Genomic DNA, 19,388 nt, shown 5'->3' with positions numbered 1-19,388 from the left:
TTGGCATTAGAGCAAGAACCCGGTGGCCCTGAAGAACCCAGCATCTCTGACAGCAAGGCGGTAAGTGATGGTGATAATTAATGCTATGAGACCACGGAACCCTCTTGGCAACAAGGCCTGTTGTGCAGCAGAAGGTGAAACATGAGCAGCCTATGGCCCAGGGTGGGCATCCTCAAGGGGCCCCAGATGTGACTGAGTTCACAACATACTGACCATATACTCAGGCGGAGTTGGTCGACTCAGGTACACCATTTCGGCAAAGGAGAGGGGAACCCTTGGCAATATGGCTCTTGAGACGTTAGGACACAGGTGAACAGTATCCTGTGTTCTGGGGATGGGGCAGAATGGCTGGCGTCTATCACCATTCACCCCTCTTCGAGACAAAGGCTGCAGAATGCTAGGCGGCTCACGCAGGGGGCGCCTAACCCAGTGCACACCCTCATGGAATGGATTAACACCGCCATCTGCACCCTGTGGGTGAACGTGGGAGAGCCCCAGCATACCGGAAGTAAACGGTGTAACTATGCCACGTTGACCCAAGTGGTGAGAAACCTGGGCATGAGGCAGTCGATATGTAACCCAAATGCCTGAGGTCCAGATGATGAGCGTTTCACTGGTGGCACTCCAGACGCCATTTGAACAGTGCCCATTGACCTTTTCTGGATCCCTGACTGCTATTCCCACACCCTGTGTGGGGCGCCCCATCTACAAGGTGACCTCTATGGTGGCTAGCTTGGGAGAAGAAGAGGGATGGCGTGCCAGATGCCATTTTGAACAGTGCCCGCTGACCTCTTCTGGATCCCTGACTGCTATTCCTGCACCCTGTGTGGGCGCCCCATCTATGAGGTGACCTCCATAGTGGCTAGCTTGGGAGCAGTGGAGGGATGGTGTGCCAGACGCCATTTTGAAAGTGTGAAGACCCTTAAGGGGGCCTGAGCTAGCAGGGCTTCCATCAGGTATGCAGATGCCAACGTGGGCTGATTTGTGCCGAGGCATACCGTAAGGGCTGTGTCCTATGGTGTATAATGTAAATTTAGGCTGTGTGTTCCATGCTGTAGATTCACTAGAACAGCTCTATTGCTAATCCTGTTGGGGATGCCAACTGTCTCTCTGTTCACACTGCTGAAAGCAAGGCGTGAGCTAAGAGTCTGGAAAGTCTCTCCCCACAACAGTGTATAAAGACTGTGTCCATGATGTGCTACTAACCTCTGACACTCTTGCAGATTTACAACACTGTGAAAGCATTTGGAATCTTGTGGGTGAGCTGTGAATACCCTCCTCGAAGGGGTGGGCCTGGCACCTGTGGGCTTTTCTGGGTCCTTAATAAAAAAAACCCATGGGGTAGAGTTGCCCCTTTGGAGGCGTTCCTGCAATTTCACAAGGACAGATGGTGGACTGGACTTGGCCACGCAAGATAAAGGCACTCCACATATGGTGGGTGGTTCTTCTAGCCCCATGAGGGCAAGGACTGCAACATGAGTTCCAGGCGATACCTGGCATTGGGTTTTGCTATGTATTGGGGATGTAACTGTTGTAGCTAATGCTGCTGCAAGAGGTAAATCCAAGGGTCAGTGTCACTCACCAAGGGAATATCACAGAAGATGGACTGCATATAGAATGTAAGGTGAGGGAGCTTTTAGAGGTGGACTGTGGGGAGAGGGCAAATTAGCCAAGATGGTGTGGTCAGGCTCTCTTGCCCCACGTTTTATAAATAATGAGATCCATTTGTAACCGCTGAGCGCCTTTATAGCACCGCGCATGTGCGTCAGGAGGTTTAGGCTACAGCTGAGCTCGCTTAAAGCACTGCGCATGTGCATCACGAGTTACCCACTTGGTCACGAGCTACTTTATGTTCACCTGTATATGCTTCACCTAGAAAAGCCCGGAAGGGTTCTGTGCGGTTATGTTGTATTATGTTATGTCTGTTGCTAAGACTGCTATTCCAGCCGGGAGAGAATAAATGTGTCTGCAGTTCCTACACTTCCTCGCATTTTCTTCCAGCCTCTTAGCTCGGGCCTTGCCTACCGTGAGTTCAGTGAACAGTGTGAACAGCGGGACAATTACTGTCATGAACAGTATCTGCAATACACCTAAAAACTGAACATTATATCATATTCAGATGTATAAATAGTCTTTCCAATACTCATCATTATTCATAAAGTTCTGAGATGTTACAAAATAAAATGATTTCTAATAAACTGAAAGTCATATCAGAATTATTAACTGTAGGTGTCAACAGTAAATAAACTTAAAGGACAAAACATATAACTTTGTTTTTCTTCATATAAGAGCAATAATGGCAATCACACTACATCATATAAAAATAAATGAATTATTTTCTTTTCCTTCAAAAGCTCAATTTGATTACTAAGCCAAGAAAGATGAAGGGAATTTCAAGAATAACAGATGCATACTAGAAATGATAGAATCTGTGAAAGAAAAAAAGCATATGTTGTACTAAACCTGACACCTTACTCCTAGAAAGAGCAACTGTCACTTTTCCAGACACACCTACTCTTCTGCTCCCACACAGCACTGACATTTATATGTTCATATATTTATCCTCACAACTTGCCTGGGATGTTAGGTCCTTTCTATCTTACACATAAAGGTGTGTCTGGCACAGAGATGTCATCCAATGTTGAATGAATACATGAATGCCTATATATGAGTGCGATACCTGTGAGAAATTTCTTGTTCTGGGGACAATATACTATATAAGTCATTCACAATAAACTATTGAGAAACCTGTATGCAGGTCAGGAAGTAACGGTTAGAACTGGACATGGAACAACAGACTGGTTCCAAACAGGAAAAGGAGTTCGTCAAGGCTGTATATTATCACCCTGCTTATTTAACTTATATGCAGAGTACATCATGAGAAATGCAGGACTGGAGGAAGCACAAGCTGGAATCAAGATTGCTGGGAGAAATATCAATAACCTCAGATATGCAGATGACACCACCCTTATGGCAGAAAGTGAAGAGGAACTAAAAAGCCTCTTGATGAAAGTGAAAGTGGAGAGTGAAAAATTTGGCTTAAAGCTCAACATTCAGAAACTAAGACCATGGCATCTGGTCCCATCACTTCATGGCAAATAGATGGGGAAAGAGTGGCTGACTTTATTTTTTTGGGCTCCAAAATCACTGCAGATGGTGATTGCAGCCATGAAATTAAAAGACGCTTACTCTTTGGAAGGAAAGTTATGACCAACCTAAACAGCATATTAAAAAGCAGAGACATTACTTTGTCAACAAAGCTCCATCTAGTCAAGGCTATGGTTTTTCCAGTGGTCATGTATAGATGTGAGAGTTGGACTGTAAAGAAAACAGCACTGAAGAACTGATGCTTTTGAACTGTGGTGTTGGAGAAGACTCTTGAGAGTCCCTTGGACTGCAAGGAGATCCAACCAGTCCATCCTAAGGGAGATCAGTCCTGGGTGTTCATTAGTGGGACTGATGTTGAAGCTGAAACTCCAATACTTTGGCCACCTAATGCGAACAGCTGACTCATTTGAAAAGACCTTGGTGCTGGGAAAGATAGAGGGTATGAGGAGAAGGGGCCGACAGAGGATGAGATGGTTGGATGGCATCACTGACTCAATGGACATGGGTTTGGGTGGACTCCGGGAGTTGGTGATGGACAGGGAGGCCTGGCATGCTGCGGTTCATGGGGTCACAGACAGTCAGACACGACTGAGTGACTGAACTGAACTGAATCTAGATACTAATTCTACTTCAGAGTTTAGGAGATCATTAGGACCTATTAGAGTTGTTAGTAGATTAAGAATGCACTTTATTTGTCATCTTGAAATAATACTTTCTTGAAATAATAATTCACTGAGATGAGTGGTTTAAATGTGGGCATTTAGAACTGAGAGTGACACTGAAGAGCACCTAATCTATCTCCTTGTTCTTTATGGTTGGGGCACCAAGGCTCCCAAAGAAGAGGCTTGTCTAAGTGATGGGACTGGTAGAGGTATCAGCAGGACTGATTCTGGAACTCTGATGCATGCACACCTTCTTTGCTACCTTGATAATCTCCCTCATATTGAGTTTATATGTGTGTGTATAACATATATATAATCTAGATTCTCATTAAAACCCACAGGCACCTGTCTCTGAGTCATGGAATCTTTGTTTGGCGGGTGGTTTAGCCGTTGATCCAACCTTCACTAGCCCCATATTCATAAATGCCCTGTCCTCACCCACCAGTGATCTCCTAACAGCCAAACCCAACACACTCACCTTGGTCATCACTCTCAGAACCTTACGCATGGCACTTGTTCCTTTGACATCTCCCTCCTACCTGGAAACACTTTCTTTAAGATCTTAGAAGGCTCTTTTCTCTCAAGCATTTGTACCATTCTTTCTCCCTGTCTCATTCACTGCATTTTTGCAGAATCATCGACCCCTTACATTTTCCTTATGTTAAAAGCTTTCCTTAGACAATTTCAAACTATTAATAACAGTAACATTATTGAGCCCTTACTAACCATCTTACATGAATGGACTCATTTAATTTCCCCAACAACTTTATAGGATAGAGACTATTAGCTGCATTGATCAAATGGGAAAACATGCTCAGAGAGGTGAATTTATTTTTTATTCCAAATATAGATGTATTTATTACATGTAAGATGCAGGATATAAAGTGCTTCTATTCTTTCTCACATCTTTCCTCTTCAATGCAATTTTTTTTCCTTTTTTTTTAAATTCATTTTAATTGGAGTCTATTTACTTTATAATATTGTAGTAGTTTTTGCCATACATTGACATGAATGTTCAATCCAATTTTTATACCACATCAATAAAGTAATCTCTAAAATGGAGAGTAATCCCATAATGTGCTGCATGAAATTTTCCATGGTTTTCCAGTCATCTGACAGGATAAAAATAACTGTTCTGGCTGTGACAGAAAAGGCCCTTCCAGCAAGCCCTAACCCACTCTCCAACTGCAATTCATATTTATTCTCCCGTGAACCAGCCAGCCACATAGAATCGTAATCCTCCAGATACTCCATACAAATTCACATTTACTTGACTTTGCAGAAGCTATATCCTCCACTTAAAATACTCACGTCCCTCCTTGATTTTTGTTAATATTCCTGTTTATCTTTAAAACACATCTTAAACTGTGGATCTCTGGGAAGCCTCCTCAGTACCTCAGTCACTGGACGTGCAAGTATTATAGCTCTTCTCACAAGTGGACGGAAAGCATCTGGTTACATTTGTAAACCTTCTCAACTCCAAAATTTTGCCTTTTAGGAGACTAATTATGTTTTATTTATTTATCTTTCACCTGCTGTAATGAACTGTTATAATGTCTAGCATGTAGTAAAGATTCAAAACATGTTTGTTGAGTAAATCAGTTTTACTGAGGAAACAATATAAGACTAGTGTCATACAGTAGAACTTACTGCAATGATAAAGGAGAATTTCACTGTCCAGTATGGTGGCTTCTAGTCAATGTGGCCACTGAGCACTTGGAGTGTGGCAAGTAAGACTGAGAACTGAGTTTTAAATATATCTAATTTTTATTAATGTAAGTTAAAATTTTAATATCTACCATCCTGGACAATACTGTAACAGATGATAATTGTGTTTCTGTAAATGTCAACCCAAACTACTATAGAACATGAAAAGGGAAATTATGTGTTAAAATGCACAGAATGCATCTATTTTAAGAAAGCCATAGCAGTGATCAATCTAACATTATCATGATGTTTGACTATTCTTTTTGCTTATCTATATACCCAGCTTCTGCTCAACATCACCTAATTAACTCTTCCTTTGTAATCTTTCACTTCACTTGTACCTTTATACTATTTTCAAACCCAAATTTTCATCAGTTCCATTGATGAAATTTGAAATACATTTCATGAAACTTGTTGCTATAGCTTTCAGTTTTCTTTCCTGATTCAGTCTTGACATAAGTCAATGATGGAGCCATCTGCACCCTGATTTCTTCATTTCCAGGTAAGGTTTCTGAAAGTTTCTCACATCCATTGTTATTCCCAAGAGCGCCCTGCCCCAGTCCACCTTGGGAGTAAGAAAATCTGGCGATTACAAGTACTCACCGATAGCTCAGATGGTAAAGAATCTGCCTGCAATGTGGGAGACCTGGGTTCGATCCCTAGGAGAAGGGAAAGGCTACCCACTCCAGTATTCTTGCCTGAAGACTTTCACTTTCCCCACTAGATGGCAAGAGTGGGCCAACAGGGTGAAACAGTTACCCAGCTCACACCTGGAACTGATGAAGTTCAAAATCAAGGTGGGCTAGGATCAGTGCTCAATTTTTTAAAAAGGTACATTACTTGGGGGAAACTTCTCTCCATAAAAGTGCAACGCTGAGCGATTTAAGGAGCATAGTTACAAGGCTCTACAGCCTTGCTCCTTCTTCAGCTCCTCCGCTTCCACTCTCACTGTCCCCTGGAGACTTCTCCAGCTTCAGGAGGACCCCACTCTAGAGCCTGTGCACCTCTTCTTTCTGCCCAGGACACCGCCCAGCTTCCTTCCCTAAACCTCCTCCTGGCTCCTCTCCACTGCCTTCAAGCTCCTCTGTAACCCGTCTTCTCAGAGACAGCCTGCCTGCCTGCCCTATGCATCCAGTCCTTCCTCTGCCCTTGTGTTCTCCAAGACACTCCTAACCACATACATCTGCATGATTTTCTGCTTTATATATTATTTTTTGCCTCCTCCTGCTAGAATGTGAGCACCATGAAGAAAAGGATTTTTGTTTCATCCTTAGGACACATAGCATTTACAGGTCTGCTAAAAGATAGTGGAAAACTACTCCCTGGTAGCTCAGTTGGTAAAGAATCCGCCTGCAATGCAGGGGACCCCAGTTTGATTCCTGGGTCTGGAAGATCTGCTGGAGAAGGGATAGGCTACCCACTCCAGTATTCTTGGGCTTCTCTTGTGGCTCAGCTGGTAAACAATCTGCCTGCAAAGCAGGAGGTCTGGGTTCGATCCCTGGGTTGGGACAATCCCCTGGAGAAGGGAAAGGCTACCCACTCCAGTATTCTGGCCTGGAGAATTCCATGGACTGTGTAGTCCATGGGGTCACAAAGAGTCGGAAACTACTGATCGACTTTCACTTTCACGACTATACACACACATGTATTTTTAACCTAAAGCTACCAAATATGCTCAAAAGGTCTATTTTCCCATTACTCCAGTGCCTAAGATGACAGAGAATGCAGATGATTTTGCAAAGTACTGAGGACTCTGTGTGTGTGTGTGTGTGTGTGTGTGTGTGTGTGTGTGTGAAATAGGTCAGTAGTAAATAATAAATTTCATTTAGAACCAATAAGAATGAGCAGTTAGTTACTACACTTTTCCTAAAAATTAGCCAAAATGGGTTTCCATGGTACTGGATAATTACAAAAATTGATCTTGTATGGCTGTGCCTGACTTGGTAAGAGTCCTGGGGACCCTATTCAGAATCCTCTGATATGATCTGCATATAGTCTAACTGGTTAAAGAAAAAGCTGATTAAAAAGCTATTTTTCCAACCACACCACTCAAGTAAGTACTAATTCCCATTTGCCTATGACAATCACAAGGGGGTACTTCAGCCAGTTCAAAAACAAAAACAAAAACAAATCACAGTAACTTTATAAACCCAGAGAAGTCAACAAACTTTGTTCTCTGCCCTGCAAATTCATGAAGCTTAGCATTCATCATGCTTTTTGTACTGAGTTTCTACTCAGTACACAAGTGATAAGAAAGGAAGATGCCAGGGGAATCAGAGATTCAAAGTTACAAATTGGTCCAGGATTCTCAGCTTTTTAGAAGGAATGTCGAATCCCTCAGCTGTTTTAAATATTTCATCAAAAGTTATTTGTCATCTTTGAAGATTAAATCTTTAAAAAAAATTAGTTCAGAAAATAGTTCTATTGCGGCTCATACCTAAAGCAGAACAGTGTAGACAGTAAAATGACATTTTATTTTCTTCCATCTTAGGTTGATGAAGTTCCCAAGAGTGAGAATCTTTCTGGGGTCGCTTCAGTGGCAGGAATGGAACTCATTCATTCTATAAATATTTGAACCTCTATCATGCCCCAGTCTCCTTGATAAATACTGCACACACACACAAAACCAAACAAGAACAGTCAGGGCTTCTCAACTCCATGATAGTGAAGGACACATAAGTAGAGAAATTGCAATGCAGCTGGGCGCCCACTATGATTTGGGGAGTCCGGGCTGCTCTAGGAGTACATCAGGGGAGGACTTCCTGAAGGATGATCAAGTGGAAGCGTGAAGGACAAGGAACTGCCAGCCAGTGAGGATGGGGAAGTGTGCCTCGGGAGCCCCGTGCAGCAGGATCAGTGGGGAAGGAAGAGCCTGGTCCATCCAAATCTTGGGGAACCTTTCAGGATGGCAAGGAGAACTGGGGATGGTCAGAGGGGGGTTACTGCAGGAGGGGGACAGGGTGAGGTGAAGAGCTAAAATAGGGGTTTGAACTTAAGGGTAGGGACACGTATTGTCATGTTTTGAAAGCCGTCCAGGCAGTTTGGAGAGTGCGTCGAGGGAGAGAGACACTGAAGTCAGGCAGGCCTGTGACAATCGAAATGGGGTAACCAGGGAAGTAGGGCTGGGGGATCACAGGAAGTGGCCAGGGAGGTGGGTGGATTCCAACCCCCTTAGGAGGATGGCAGGCTCTGCTCCACAGCTCATGTGGGAGGTGAGGACAAGAGAGAGAGCAAAGATGGAACTCGGGTTTTTAGGAAGAATGTCTGGTGCGCTCTGCCCTGAGTTACAGAACACGGGGAGGATGCAGCTTAGGAGAGATGCTGAAAATAGTTTTGATGTGGAGTTACCTAAGCACATCCTGGCATCAAAAAGCTGGCTGGTGCATTAAACTAAAGTGCAGGAGAGAAAGAAAAGCTGGAAATAGAGATTTGTGTTATTTTTTTTTTTTTCTGTTTAATGCTACCTGCGTGCATTTTGTAAATTATGAAATATATAATTAGTTCAGGCCATGGTTCTGTGCTCAAAATAAAAAACATATTATGTGTAGCAATGTGAACCACTTGTTTTTTTATGCCTCAGCAAAATGGAACCACGACTCTGTTTTATCAGCTGAAAAATCCCACTGTTTACTCTCACTAGTGTAAAGATATAAAAACCCATCTGTAAGATACAACTGTACTTGAAGGCACAAGTACACAGTTAGCATGCTCCCTTAAAACAAGGTAGCAATTACCTAGTGATTAGCTGTTAATCTGTCTATTCAAACTGATTTTCTGTCTCTTAAAAATAGCAAAAATTATACAGGACTTAAATCAATTTGATGTGGAAAATTAGTTTTCCCCACTTATGCTAGAATTTCAGCATTAAAGAGAAATTGATTCTACACTGCAGAGCTGCATGCAGAAAACAGAAGAAATATGCATGATGCATGACCCCACATTTCAAATCTGACTTGCTGGCAACTCTCTAATTCTAATGTTTCAGGAACCCCCTATGCTGGGGGTGCAGAGGTAAATGAGATCGATTCCGTCTTTGTGCTCACACTGCTCTAATTCAGCAGTGGAACCAACACATATGAAGACTTCATGGTGCTGCTAAGGTCTGAGGGAAGAAGAGGGGTATTTATCAAATATGTTTCTTAAGAGCCTTCCTTATATGGAGAATGACTATTATCAGTCTCAAGCTGATACACCGCCACAACAGGGATATTTACACACCCCTATCAATCAGGCAGTCTTCCAAGTGCATTAAATATTTTTAATTCAAATAGCTCTTATAACACCCTTCAAAGTGGCTGCAGTTATTTTCGTCTCTGTGATCATGGGGAAAATAAGGCCGAGAGAAATTGCTCTGTGAGGAGGAAGTAGACCTCAGACCATCAAACAGCTCTTTCAGCCTACACCACTTAGAAGTCTGACTTTTTAACTTGTTAAACTTGTCTCTAACAAAGACACAATATTTGTATTGATAGTGATTAATTAATCCCCAGTCCTCCCCCTGGGAATGGAGGAGAAGGTAAGTTGATATGAGCGCAGACTCCATCCTCCTTCCTGATACTTCCCTGATCCAGATATTACGCAGCTGTATGTGTGTGCACAGAGTAGCTCCGAGCATGGGGACAGGCAGTGAAAAGGCACCTCTGCTACAGTGGATATGTGTTCTTGAGGCACACAATTCACCTCAAATGGGTTCCAGTGACACCCCAGTTCTTCCTGCACCAGGACTGTACAACCACGTGCCCTGCATAAACCATTCTTCCTTGTCCACAACAGCTGGCTAATTGCCCTATGTTTCTATTTTATTTTGGTTGAAACAAGAGTTGGGTAAGGGAATGTGAAATGCATTACCTGTATTTTTGTTATGAGCAGATTTCAGAAATAATCCCTCCTTACTTATGAAGTGTGAATACAATAAAATCCTGCAATCTTATTAAGGGGATATTGCAACCTGCAACAGTGTGGCTGAGGGTGAGAACCATTTTCCATTCTTTGCTAGTTTTGTCACTTGTATTTACTTACTTATACTCAAGGCCAGTGCAACCTACTGGGTCATCTGCAGCATTGCCACTAACACCTGGGAGCTTGTTAGAAATGCAGATTCCCAGGCCTAGACCAGACCTACTGAATCAGAACCTTGGGACAGAGGACCGGCTCATGAATCTCTGTCTTAACAAACTCTCTGGGTAATTATTCTGTCCACTAAAGTTTGAGGTGCATGTATCTTTTTGCATTATAGCTTTGTTTGGATATATGCACAGGAGTGGGATTGCTGGATCATGTGGTAGCTCTATTTTTATTTGTTTTGAGGAACCTCTGTACTGTTTTCCACACTGGGTGCACCAATTTACATTCCCACCAACAATGTGGAAGGGTTCTCTCTTCTTCACACCCTCTCCACCATTTGTAGAATTTTTAACTATGGCCATTTTGGTGTAAGGTGGTATCTCACTGTAGTTTGATTTGCATTTCTCTAATAATTAGTGATGTTGAGCATCTTGTCATATGCCTGCTGGCCATCTGTATGTCTTCTTTGAAGAAACGTCTATTTAAGTCTTCTGCTCATTTTCTGATTGGGTTGTATTTTTTTGTTACTGAGTTGTATGAGCTGTTTGAACATTTTTGAAATTAAGCCCTTGCCTCCTTTGTTGAATACTAATTGTCCATAGGTGTATGGGTTTATTTCCAGGCTCTCTATTCTGTTCCATTGATCCATATGTCTGTTTTTGTGTCTATATCATGTTGTTTTGATTACTGTGGACTTGTAGTATTATCTGAATTCTAGGAGGGTTATGCCGCCTGTTTTTAAATTTTTCCTCAGGATTGCTTTGGCAATTCTGGGTCTTTTAAAATCCCATATACATTTTAGGATTATTTATTCTAGTTCTGTGAAAAAATGCCATGGTAATTTGATAGGAATGCATTAAATCTATAGATTGCTTTGGGTAGTATGGTCATTTAACAATATTAATTCTTCCAGTCTAAGAGCATGGGATATCTTTCCATTTCTTTGAATCATCTTCAATTTCCTTTATTAATATTTTATAGTTCTTAGCATATTTTTTCACCTCCTAGGTCAGGTTTATTCCTAAGTGTTTTTTGATGCATTTTTTTTTTAAGAATTTCTGTTTTTCTTTTTTTGTTTTAATATAAATTTATTTATTTTAATTGGAGTCTAATTACTTTACAATATTGTATTGGTTTTGCCATACATTGACATGATTCCGCCTTGGGTGTACACGTGTTCCCCATCCTGAACCCCCCCCACCTCCCTCCCCATACCATCCCTCTGGGTCACCCCAATGCACCAGCCCCGAGCATCCTGTATCATGCTTGATGCAATTTTAAAAGGGGTTTGTCAACTAAAGTTTGAGGAGCACAGCTCTAGATAATTCAGAGAGGCACTCAGAGAAGATAAAAACTCAAAAAATGCAAGTGTGGTGATATTTTCTTCCTACTAAAAGAAAGTTACTCAGAAACCAAGTAAGTGGCTCTGAATATCTAGAGTTCAGAATCACAATAACTGCTCCATCTCTGTTTAAGTTGCTGTTACAAAGATTTTCTCAGCACATTCCACCTGCAAGCTTTGCTCATCATTTGTAGACAAAGCAATGGTGACTCCAAGAAGAACATTTTATATATAAATTAAGTGTAACATCTGCCTGTGAATGGCAGGTTCCAAGTTCCAATTTAGCAACTAATGACTAAAGATTCATGGATCCTAGAACTGGGCTCTGGGAAGAGCAAGCCCTTCCCTGGAACAGAGCAGAGAGGCCTTGTGAAGCCTAGGCTAACATAGGCGAATCCAGGGGAAAATTGGGGGAGAAAAAAACAACCAAACAAAAGACTAAAAATAGTACGTTTTCACATTGTAGCAATATAACAAAATTATTCCACTAGTTTAAGCCAAAAAGCTTGGGTATATAACGAGACTGAGATCAATAAAATCATTATTTGGTGAGTTTGATCAATTTAAAATTTGGGCAACTTAATTATCTCCCCTGTAGCTCTTTTATTTCTTAACTAGCAGTAGTTTTTAAAATAATAATAGTTTTCTCGTTCTCTTTCTTAAGAAGACAGGGACATTGATGATGCTCTTTTTAATAGTTTTTGTTGATCTATTTACCAGGAAAGAAATATCCTAATCTTGTTCCATTTTTAGTAGATGTCATAAGAGCTTTTGATTAAATCCAGATAATTAATCATTATTTTCATTAATTACCCAGAGATGTGCATATATTATACTTTACTTTCTTGACAACAGAGGGTCTCTTGGCAAACTTGATTAATTTGTTTTGTATCCAAATTAAGTTAAGCATAAAAATAAATAATTTATTTGTTTCCAGCAAGATGAATAAAATTAAGAATGAACAATACTATAAATAGCACTAGAAAAATCATATTATTTCAAGAGAAACCTTCAGCTTTGACAAAACAAGAAAAAATGACTTAGCAACTGTTAAGATAATTTGAAAGTTTTCTCAATTTATATTGCCAGTGTGCAAATTAGGAGCAATTTAGTGGAAGAAATTAGAAAACCTACGCTCCTAATTATAAAAGGAATATATACTGACCATACAGAAACAACTGCTCTGAGTTGAAAAGCCAGAATAGCGTATAAATAAAGTCCACTGTGGAAAACTAAGTTATTTATTATCCCTGCCTTTTTGAAAAAAATAATCTGGAGATGTCATTGATGTGCATGGAAAAGTTAAAGGATAAATATTAAAAGAAACCTTTTATTTTGATAAAATTTCTATACAGAGGCAGAAGTATTGTTGAAATTAGTCACATTATAGTCCCATGTTAATGGAAAGTGTGATTTGTATGAAGGTGAAAGATAAGGATATATTTTCAAAAGCTTGGTACATATGATTATCTTTTTACCCCTGTACAAGCACTAATTTGTGAATTGTTTAGCTAACTCAATAATTCATTTTAATTAAAAAATGTTATTTACATACTTGGAGATGATTTAAATCATAGTTTTGAATAGAGAAAAATGAAAGTATCAAGGTTAATGTCAAAAATATATATTTATATAATCTACAAAGTGTTTACAGTTTTATATAATTTTTAAATCTCCCTGAAATCATGAAAGCCAGCAAATAAGCCTAGCAAACAAGGTGTAGTATCTTTTTTTGTAAATAGGTATGTAAAATGTTTTCCAAACAGCAGGTGGCAATCTTTATAAATCTGGTTGCAAGCAGCACCATCTTCTATCTGTATTTGCAGATGAAAGTCAGTGTTAAAGGACTGGTTAAGAACCCTGGCATGCTCAGACTAGTTTAGATAACTTCAAATATTAAAAAGGGTCTTATTTAATTATGCTTACTGTTCCAGTGAAATTTCTCCCAGGGCAAAATAAATGCGTTTGTTTAATGCTTCTTAATTTTTATGAAGCACAGGAGAAATTTCACAGTGCTAATTGGTGTAGATATCCTTCTCAACAGAATTCTCCATGCTGGTTACTTCTTATCATTCAGGATTCATATGGCTTTAAGAATGAACAAAACTAATTTTAGATTTTTTAAAGCTCTAAAAGGAACACAACTGACTTATTGTTGCCCTCAGAGTCTAGTTTCTGTTGCTATTATCTCTGAACCATGAAAAGTCTTTAGAATTCTAAATACGGAGAAATACAGAGTTTTGATCCCAGATAACTCTTAGAATTCATTGAGTTTTTTCTAAATTGAAGTAGTCATGTTAGATAAGAGACAGGAATCCATAGTTGTCTGAAAAGGAAATCTCAAACAGATGCAGTCATCACACTCAGCAGGACCAGACAGCCAGAGTTGGCGAGCTTGCCCACAATTAACAGTGGCAACATCAACTCTAATTGGGTCTTTGAATTTCTAAGTTCAGAGTTTTATACACAGCAATGAAATCTTAAAATTCCATGCTATTAGCTTTTCTGGCATGTTTACAAAATTTTGCCAATGATATCATTCTAAAATCCTAATTTTCACTTATTTATTGAGTCTTGAGTATTAACAGTGTTTTATGAAATGTACACACTCATAGGAAAGAGTCTCTGTTCTACATGAACTTTCAGATATATGTGATTGATAATATGGTCAATTTCTGACCCTTCCTGTATGCTATGCTTATGTGTAAAATCCTCTAATGTAGCAATACTTCCAGGCTTTCTCTACGAATTAAGACTGATGCTGTCATTTTAAAGTGAGTTCCTCATAGGGCTTTCCTTTCGCAGTGGGAATGGGGCAGGTAAACCGAGGTGTCCAAGGTCACACATCAGGATGGATTAACAGTGAAATTTACAAGTTTCTGAGTTTCAGTCTTATATTTGTATTTTCTCACGCATCTATTTTCTACTAAATAATCTAAGGCAACTTGTTCTCTCAGTAAACAATATTTCATAAAGATAGTTACAAAAATGACACCCCAAACTATTAGTAATTTTAAACATGTCTACCCATGTTATTGTTCAATATGCCTACTCATTTTGCAGCAAACAATTTAAAAACATACAGAAAACAGTCTATGACACAGAAACAGAGGAAACTTCATACATTAGGGAAAAAAGGGAATCACCATTTATCAACACCAATACTTTAACTGAGGAAACATTATCTTTAACCAAAGGCAATATTTTTCATCTTTTTTTTTTTTTTTTGAGGGACCAGCGTATCTCCCCGGGGACACTGAGCACACTTACCAGGACAGCGCTGCTCACTGCATCTCCGCACTTCCTCGCCTGTCCCTTCGCAAGGCTGCCCGGTCACGGCCGCGCCCTGGCAGGTCCTCATCCTTCTCTCCCAGCCCCCATCACAGGACCTGGAGCAGCCACTCCAATGACCCCATTGATTCCACTGCCCATTGGCTGAAAGAAACACACCACCATGGTCAACAGCAGAAGTACAGTGCTAACCGCTTTAGGTATTCAAAAATCTGAGGACCACGACTGTTCAGTTTTTATTAGTCTACCACCACAAATAAAGTATACACAAATATTTGACTTTCCGGCCAAATTTAGAGCACTGTGATGAACAGAAGCTTCTATAGGTTTGTCAGGATCTGGACAAATGGACATTGAGTTTTAAAAGAGGACAAGTGCAGCTCTAGACTTCATCGATTTACATCAATATTTAGTTCAATCTAATTAATTTGATCGAATTTAAGAAGCTGCTGAATTTTGTTGCCTTCTTAATACAACATACAGTAGAATGAGCCTTGGTACAATTGGCTTCATTGAGTAGAAATGTATAATGATCGGTTTATCCCATGACTGTCCTGCACGGCTCTGTCACAGAACCTAATGGCAGGCATCCTTAAAGTGCAATCCTCAGGCCTCACCTGTGCACTCGGGGTTGTAACACTCTCTGCTCTCTGCCCAGGGCCCCCTGCACTCCGAGCCCCCGTGTGCGGCTGCAGTGCATAGCCGGCTCCTCTGCTGGGTCCCATTCGAGCAGGTCGCCGAGCACTGGCTCCAGGAACTCCACTCCTGCCACTGTCCATCGACTGCAAGGCAGAAGCAGAGACGGTATGAGGAGGTTTCCAGGAGACAAGGTTGTACACAAAGTAGACACAGGTCTTTATTGCACTTTTCAGATGCTGCACTTGTGACCAATTAAAGTTCTTTAGTGACCTTGTGTACAGCAAGTGTATCAGTGCCCTTTTTCCAACAACATTTGCTTCCTGTGCCACATTTTTAGTAACTGACAATAATTCAAACTTTTTATGATTATTATATTTGTCATGGTGGTCTATGATCAGTGATCTTTGATGTGAATGTTGTCACTGCCTTGGGGCACCAGGCACATACAAGACAGGGAACTCAACAGTTAAGTGTTTTGACTGTGTTCTGACTGCTCCACCCGGCAGCTGATCCCTCATCTCTCTCCCTCTCTTTGAGTCTCCCTATTCCCTGAGACCCAACAGTAATGAAATCAGGCCAATTTGCAGAAGGAAATGGCAACCCACTCCAGTACTCTTGCCTGGAGGATCCCATGGACGGAGGAGCCTGGTAGGCTACAGTCCACGGGGTCGCAAAGAGTCGGACACCACTGAGCGACTTCACTTTCACTTTCAAAGGCCTCTAAGTGTTCAAGTGAAAGGAAGAGTCATACATTTCTCACTTGAAATCAAAACCCAGAAATTAATAAGCTCAGTAAGGAAGGCGTGTTGAAAGCTGAGGCAGGCCAAAAGTCAGACCTCGTGACAGTCAGCCAAGTTGGGGATGTAAAGGAAACTCTTAAAGGAAATTAAATGTGCTACTCTTGTGCACACTGGAATGAACAAAGCCTTCCTGCTTATACAGAGAAAGTTTGACCGGTCTGGAGAGAAAATCCAAACCACCATACCATTCCCATATGCAGAAGTCTCATCCAGACATAATAGGGCCCTGAAGTGAAGTTGCCTAGTCGTGTCTGACTCTCTGTGACCCCTTGGACTGTAGCCTACTAGGCTCCTCTGTCCATGGAATTTTCCAGGCGAGAGTACTGGAGTGGGTTGCCATTTCCTTCTCCAGGGGATCTTCCCAACTCTGGGATTGAACCCAGGTCTCCCACATTGCAGGCAGACACTTTACCCTCTGAGCCACCAGGGAAGCCCAAACTACCTTCCGTTCTATGAGGGCTAAGAGAGGTGAGGAAGCTGCAGATGAAAAGTCTGAAGCTGGCAGAGACGGGCTCATGAAGTTCAAGTAAAGAAGCTGTCTCCGTAACATCAAAGTGCAAGGTGCAGCAATAAGTGCTGATATAGAAGCTGAAGCTAGTTATCCAGAAGATGTGGCTAAGATAATTCATGAGGGTGGCTACCCTAAACAACAGATTTTCACTCTATACAAACAGCCTTTGATTGGAAGAAGATGCTGTCCAAGACTTTCATATTTGGAGAGGAGAAGTAAATGCCGGATTTAATACTTCAAAGGACATGCTGACACTCTTGTTAGGGGCTAATGTAGCTTTTAACTTGAAGCCAGTTCTCATTCACCATTCTGAAAATCCTAGGGCCCTTAAAGTATGCTAAATCTTCTCTCTCTGTGTTCTATTAATGGAACAACAAAGCCTGCATGACAGGACATCTGTTTACAACATGGTTTACTGAATATTTTAAGCCCACTGTTGACCTACTGCTCAGAAAAAAAGGTTTTTTTCAAAACATTACTGCTTATTGACGATGCACTTGGTCACCCAAGAACTCTGATGAAGACAATGAGACTAATGTTGCTTTTTCATGCCTGCTAACATAATGACCATTCTTATGGATGGAGATCAAGGAGATATTTTGACCTTTAAGTCCTATTATTTAAGAAACACATTTTGTAAGCCTATAGGCACCAGATATAGTGATTCCTCTGATGGATCTGGGCAGTGAAGAAGAAACTTTCTGGAAAGGATTCACCATTCTAGATGCCATTAAGAATATTCATGATTCACAGGAAGTGCTCCAAACACTAACAGAAGTTTAGAGGAAACTGACTGCAATCTTCATTGACTTGAAGGGGTTCGAGGCTTAAGTGGAGGAAGTAACTGCAGATGTGGAAACAGCAAGAGAATTGGAATTATACAGGGAGCATTAAGATGTGACTGCTGCTGCTACTGCTAAGTCACTTCAGTCGTGTCTAACTCTGTGTGACCCCATAGACGGCAGCCCACTAGGCTCCCCCGTCCCTGGGATTCTCCAGGCAAGAACACTGGAGTGGGTTGCCATTTCCTTCTCCAATGCATGAAAATGAAAAGTGAAAGGGAAGTCGCTCAGTTGTGTCCAACTCTTAGAGACCCCATGGACTGTAGCCTACCAGGCTCCTCTGTCCATGGGATTTTCCAGGCAAGAATACTGGAGTGGGTTTCCATTGCCTTCTCCCAAGATGTGACTGAATTTCATGATAAAACTTGAAGGGGTGAGGAATTACTTGTTATAGATAAGTAAAGAAAGTTTCTTGAAGTGGAATCTACTCCTGGTGAAGATGCTGTAAAGATTATTGAATGACAACAAAGGATTTAGAATATGACATAAAAGAAGTTGATAAAGCAGAATGGAAGTTTGAGAGGACTGACATCAATCTTGAAAGTAGTTCTATTATAGGCAAAATGCTATCAAACAGGATTACATGCTACAGAGAAATATTTCATGAAATGAAGACTCAGCCAATGTGGGAACTTTTCTGTCTCATTTTAAGAAATCGCCACTTCCATCTGAGTCCTCAGCAACAACCACCTTGACCAGTCAGTACCCACCAACATGTGGGCAAGACCCTATATCAACAAAAAGATTACAATTTCCTGAAGGCTCAGATGGTGGTTGGCATTTTTTAGCAATAAAGTATTTTAAAATTAAGGTATGTACATTGTTTTTAAGACATAATGTTATTATTACACACTTAAAAGAATACAGTATAATGTAAACATAATTTTTATGTGCACTGGGGAACCAAAAAATGGTATGACTTACTTTATTGTGATATTCCCTTTATTGAGGTGATCTGGAACTGAACCTGTGATATTTCTGAGGTGTGCCTATACAAGGTGAAACCAACCTTGAAGATGAATGCCAACCAAGAGACTCTAAATGAATCCAATTAGATGTTATTACCCTCCAAACAACTATTACCTCATTCTTCATTTCTATTTACTTTTATGTGTCTATTATTTCATTTATTGATTTATTTCTTCAAATATATTTATTGACCACTTAAAAAGACAAGACCTTGATTTTGGAGATGGGTACAGGTAGCAATGAATATAATAAATAACGATAATTACAGAGCTCATATTTTAGAAAAGGACTCCCTAGAACAAGTTAAACAGTTAGTTACATGCCAAATAAGTTAATTCTATAGCATTGCTGCAAAGGATGATTTCAAGACAGAGTGAGACAAGAGTTTTCAGGGTCTTGGGAGTCTTCCCTGACAAAGCAAGTTTTCAAGTACACTTGAAGGATAATAGGAAG

At 40.7% G+C, this 19,388-nt stretch overlaps 1 protein-coding gene across 4 annotated transcripts in view; it reads right to left on the bottom strand.

Annotated features, from left to right (window-relative positions):
* ADGRB3 (adhesion G protein-coupled receptor B3) overlaps nucleotides 1-19,388 on the bottom strand; it is an 884,916-nt gene that overhangs the window by 500,763 nt on the left and 364,765 nt on the right. For all 4 annotated transcript variants that reach the window (XM_055534757.1, XM_055534756.1, XM_055534759.1 and 1 more), the window contains 2 exons: nucleotides 15,792-15,956; nucleotides 15,154-15,318 (listed from right to left, as the gene is read on the bottom strand). In XM_055534757.1, the coding sequence (XP_055390732.1) occupies nucleotides 15,154-15,318; nucleotides 15,792-15,956 (330 nt within the window). The remainder of the gene's footprint in view (nucleotides 1-15,153; nucleotides 15,319-15,791; nucleotides 15,957-19,388) is intronic.

Source organism: Bubalus kerabau, chromosome 9 (genome assembly GCF_029407905.1).
Source record: "Bubalus kerabau isolate K-KA32 ecotype Philippines breed swamp buffalo chromosome 9, PCC_UOA_SB_1v2, whole genome shotgun sequence".
Classification (NCBI taxonomy): domain Eukaryota; kingdom Metazoa; phylum Chordata; class Mammalia; order Artiodactyla; family Bovidae; genus Bubalus; species Bubalus kerabau.
This window is presented reverse-complemented; position numbering and strand designations above follow the sequence as displayed.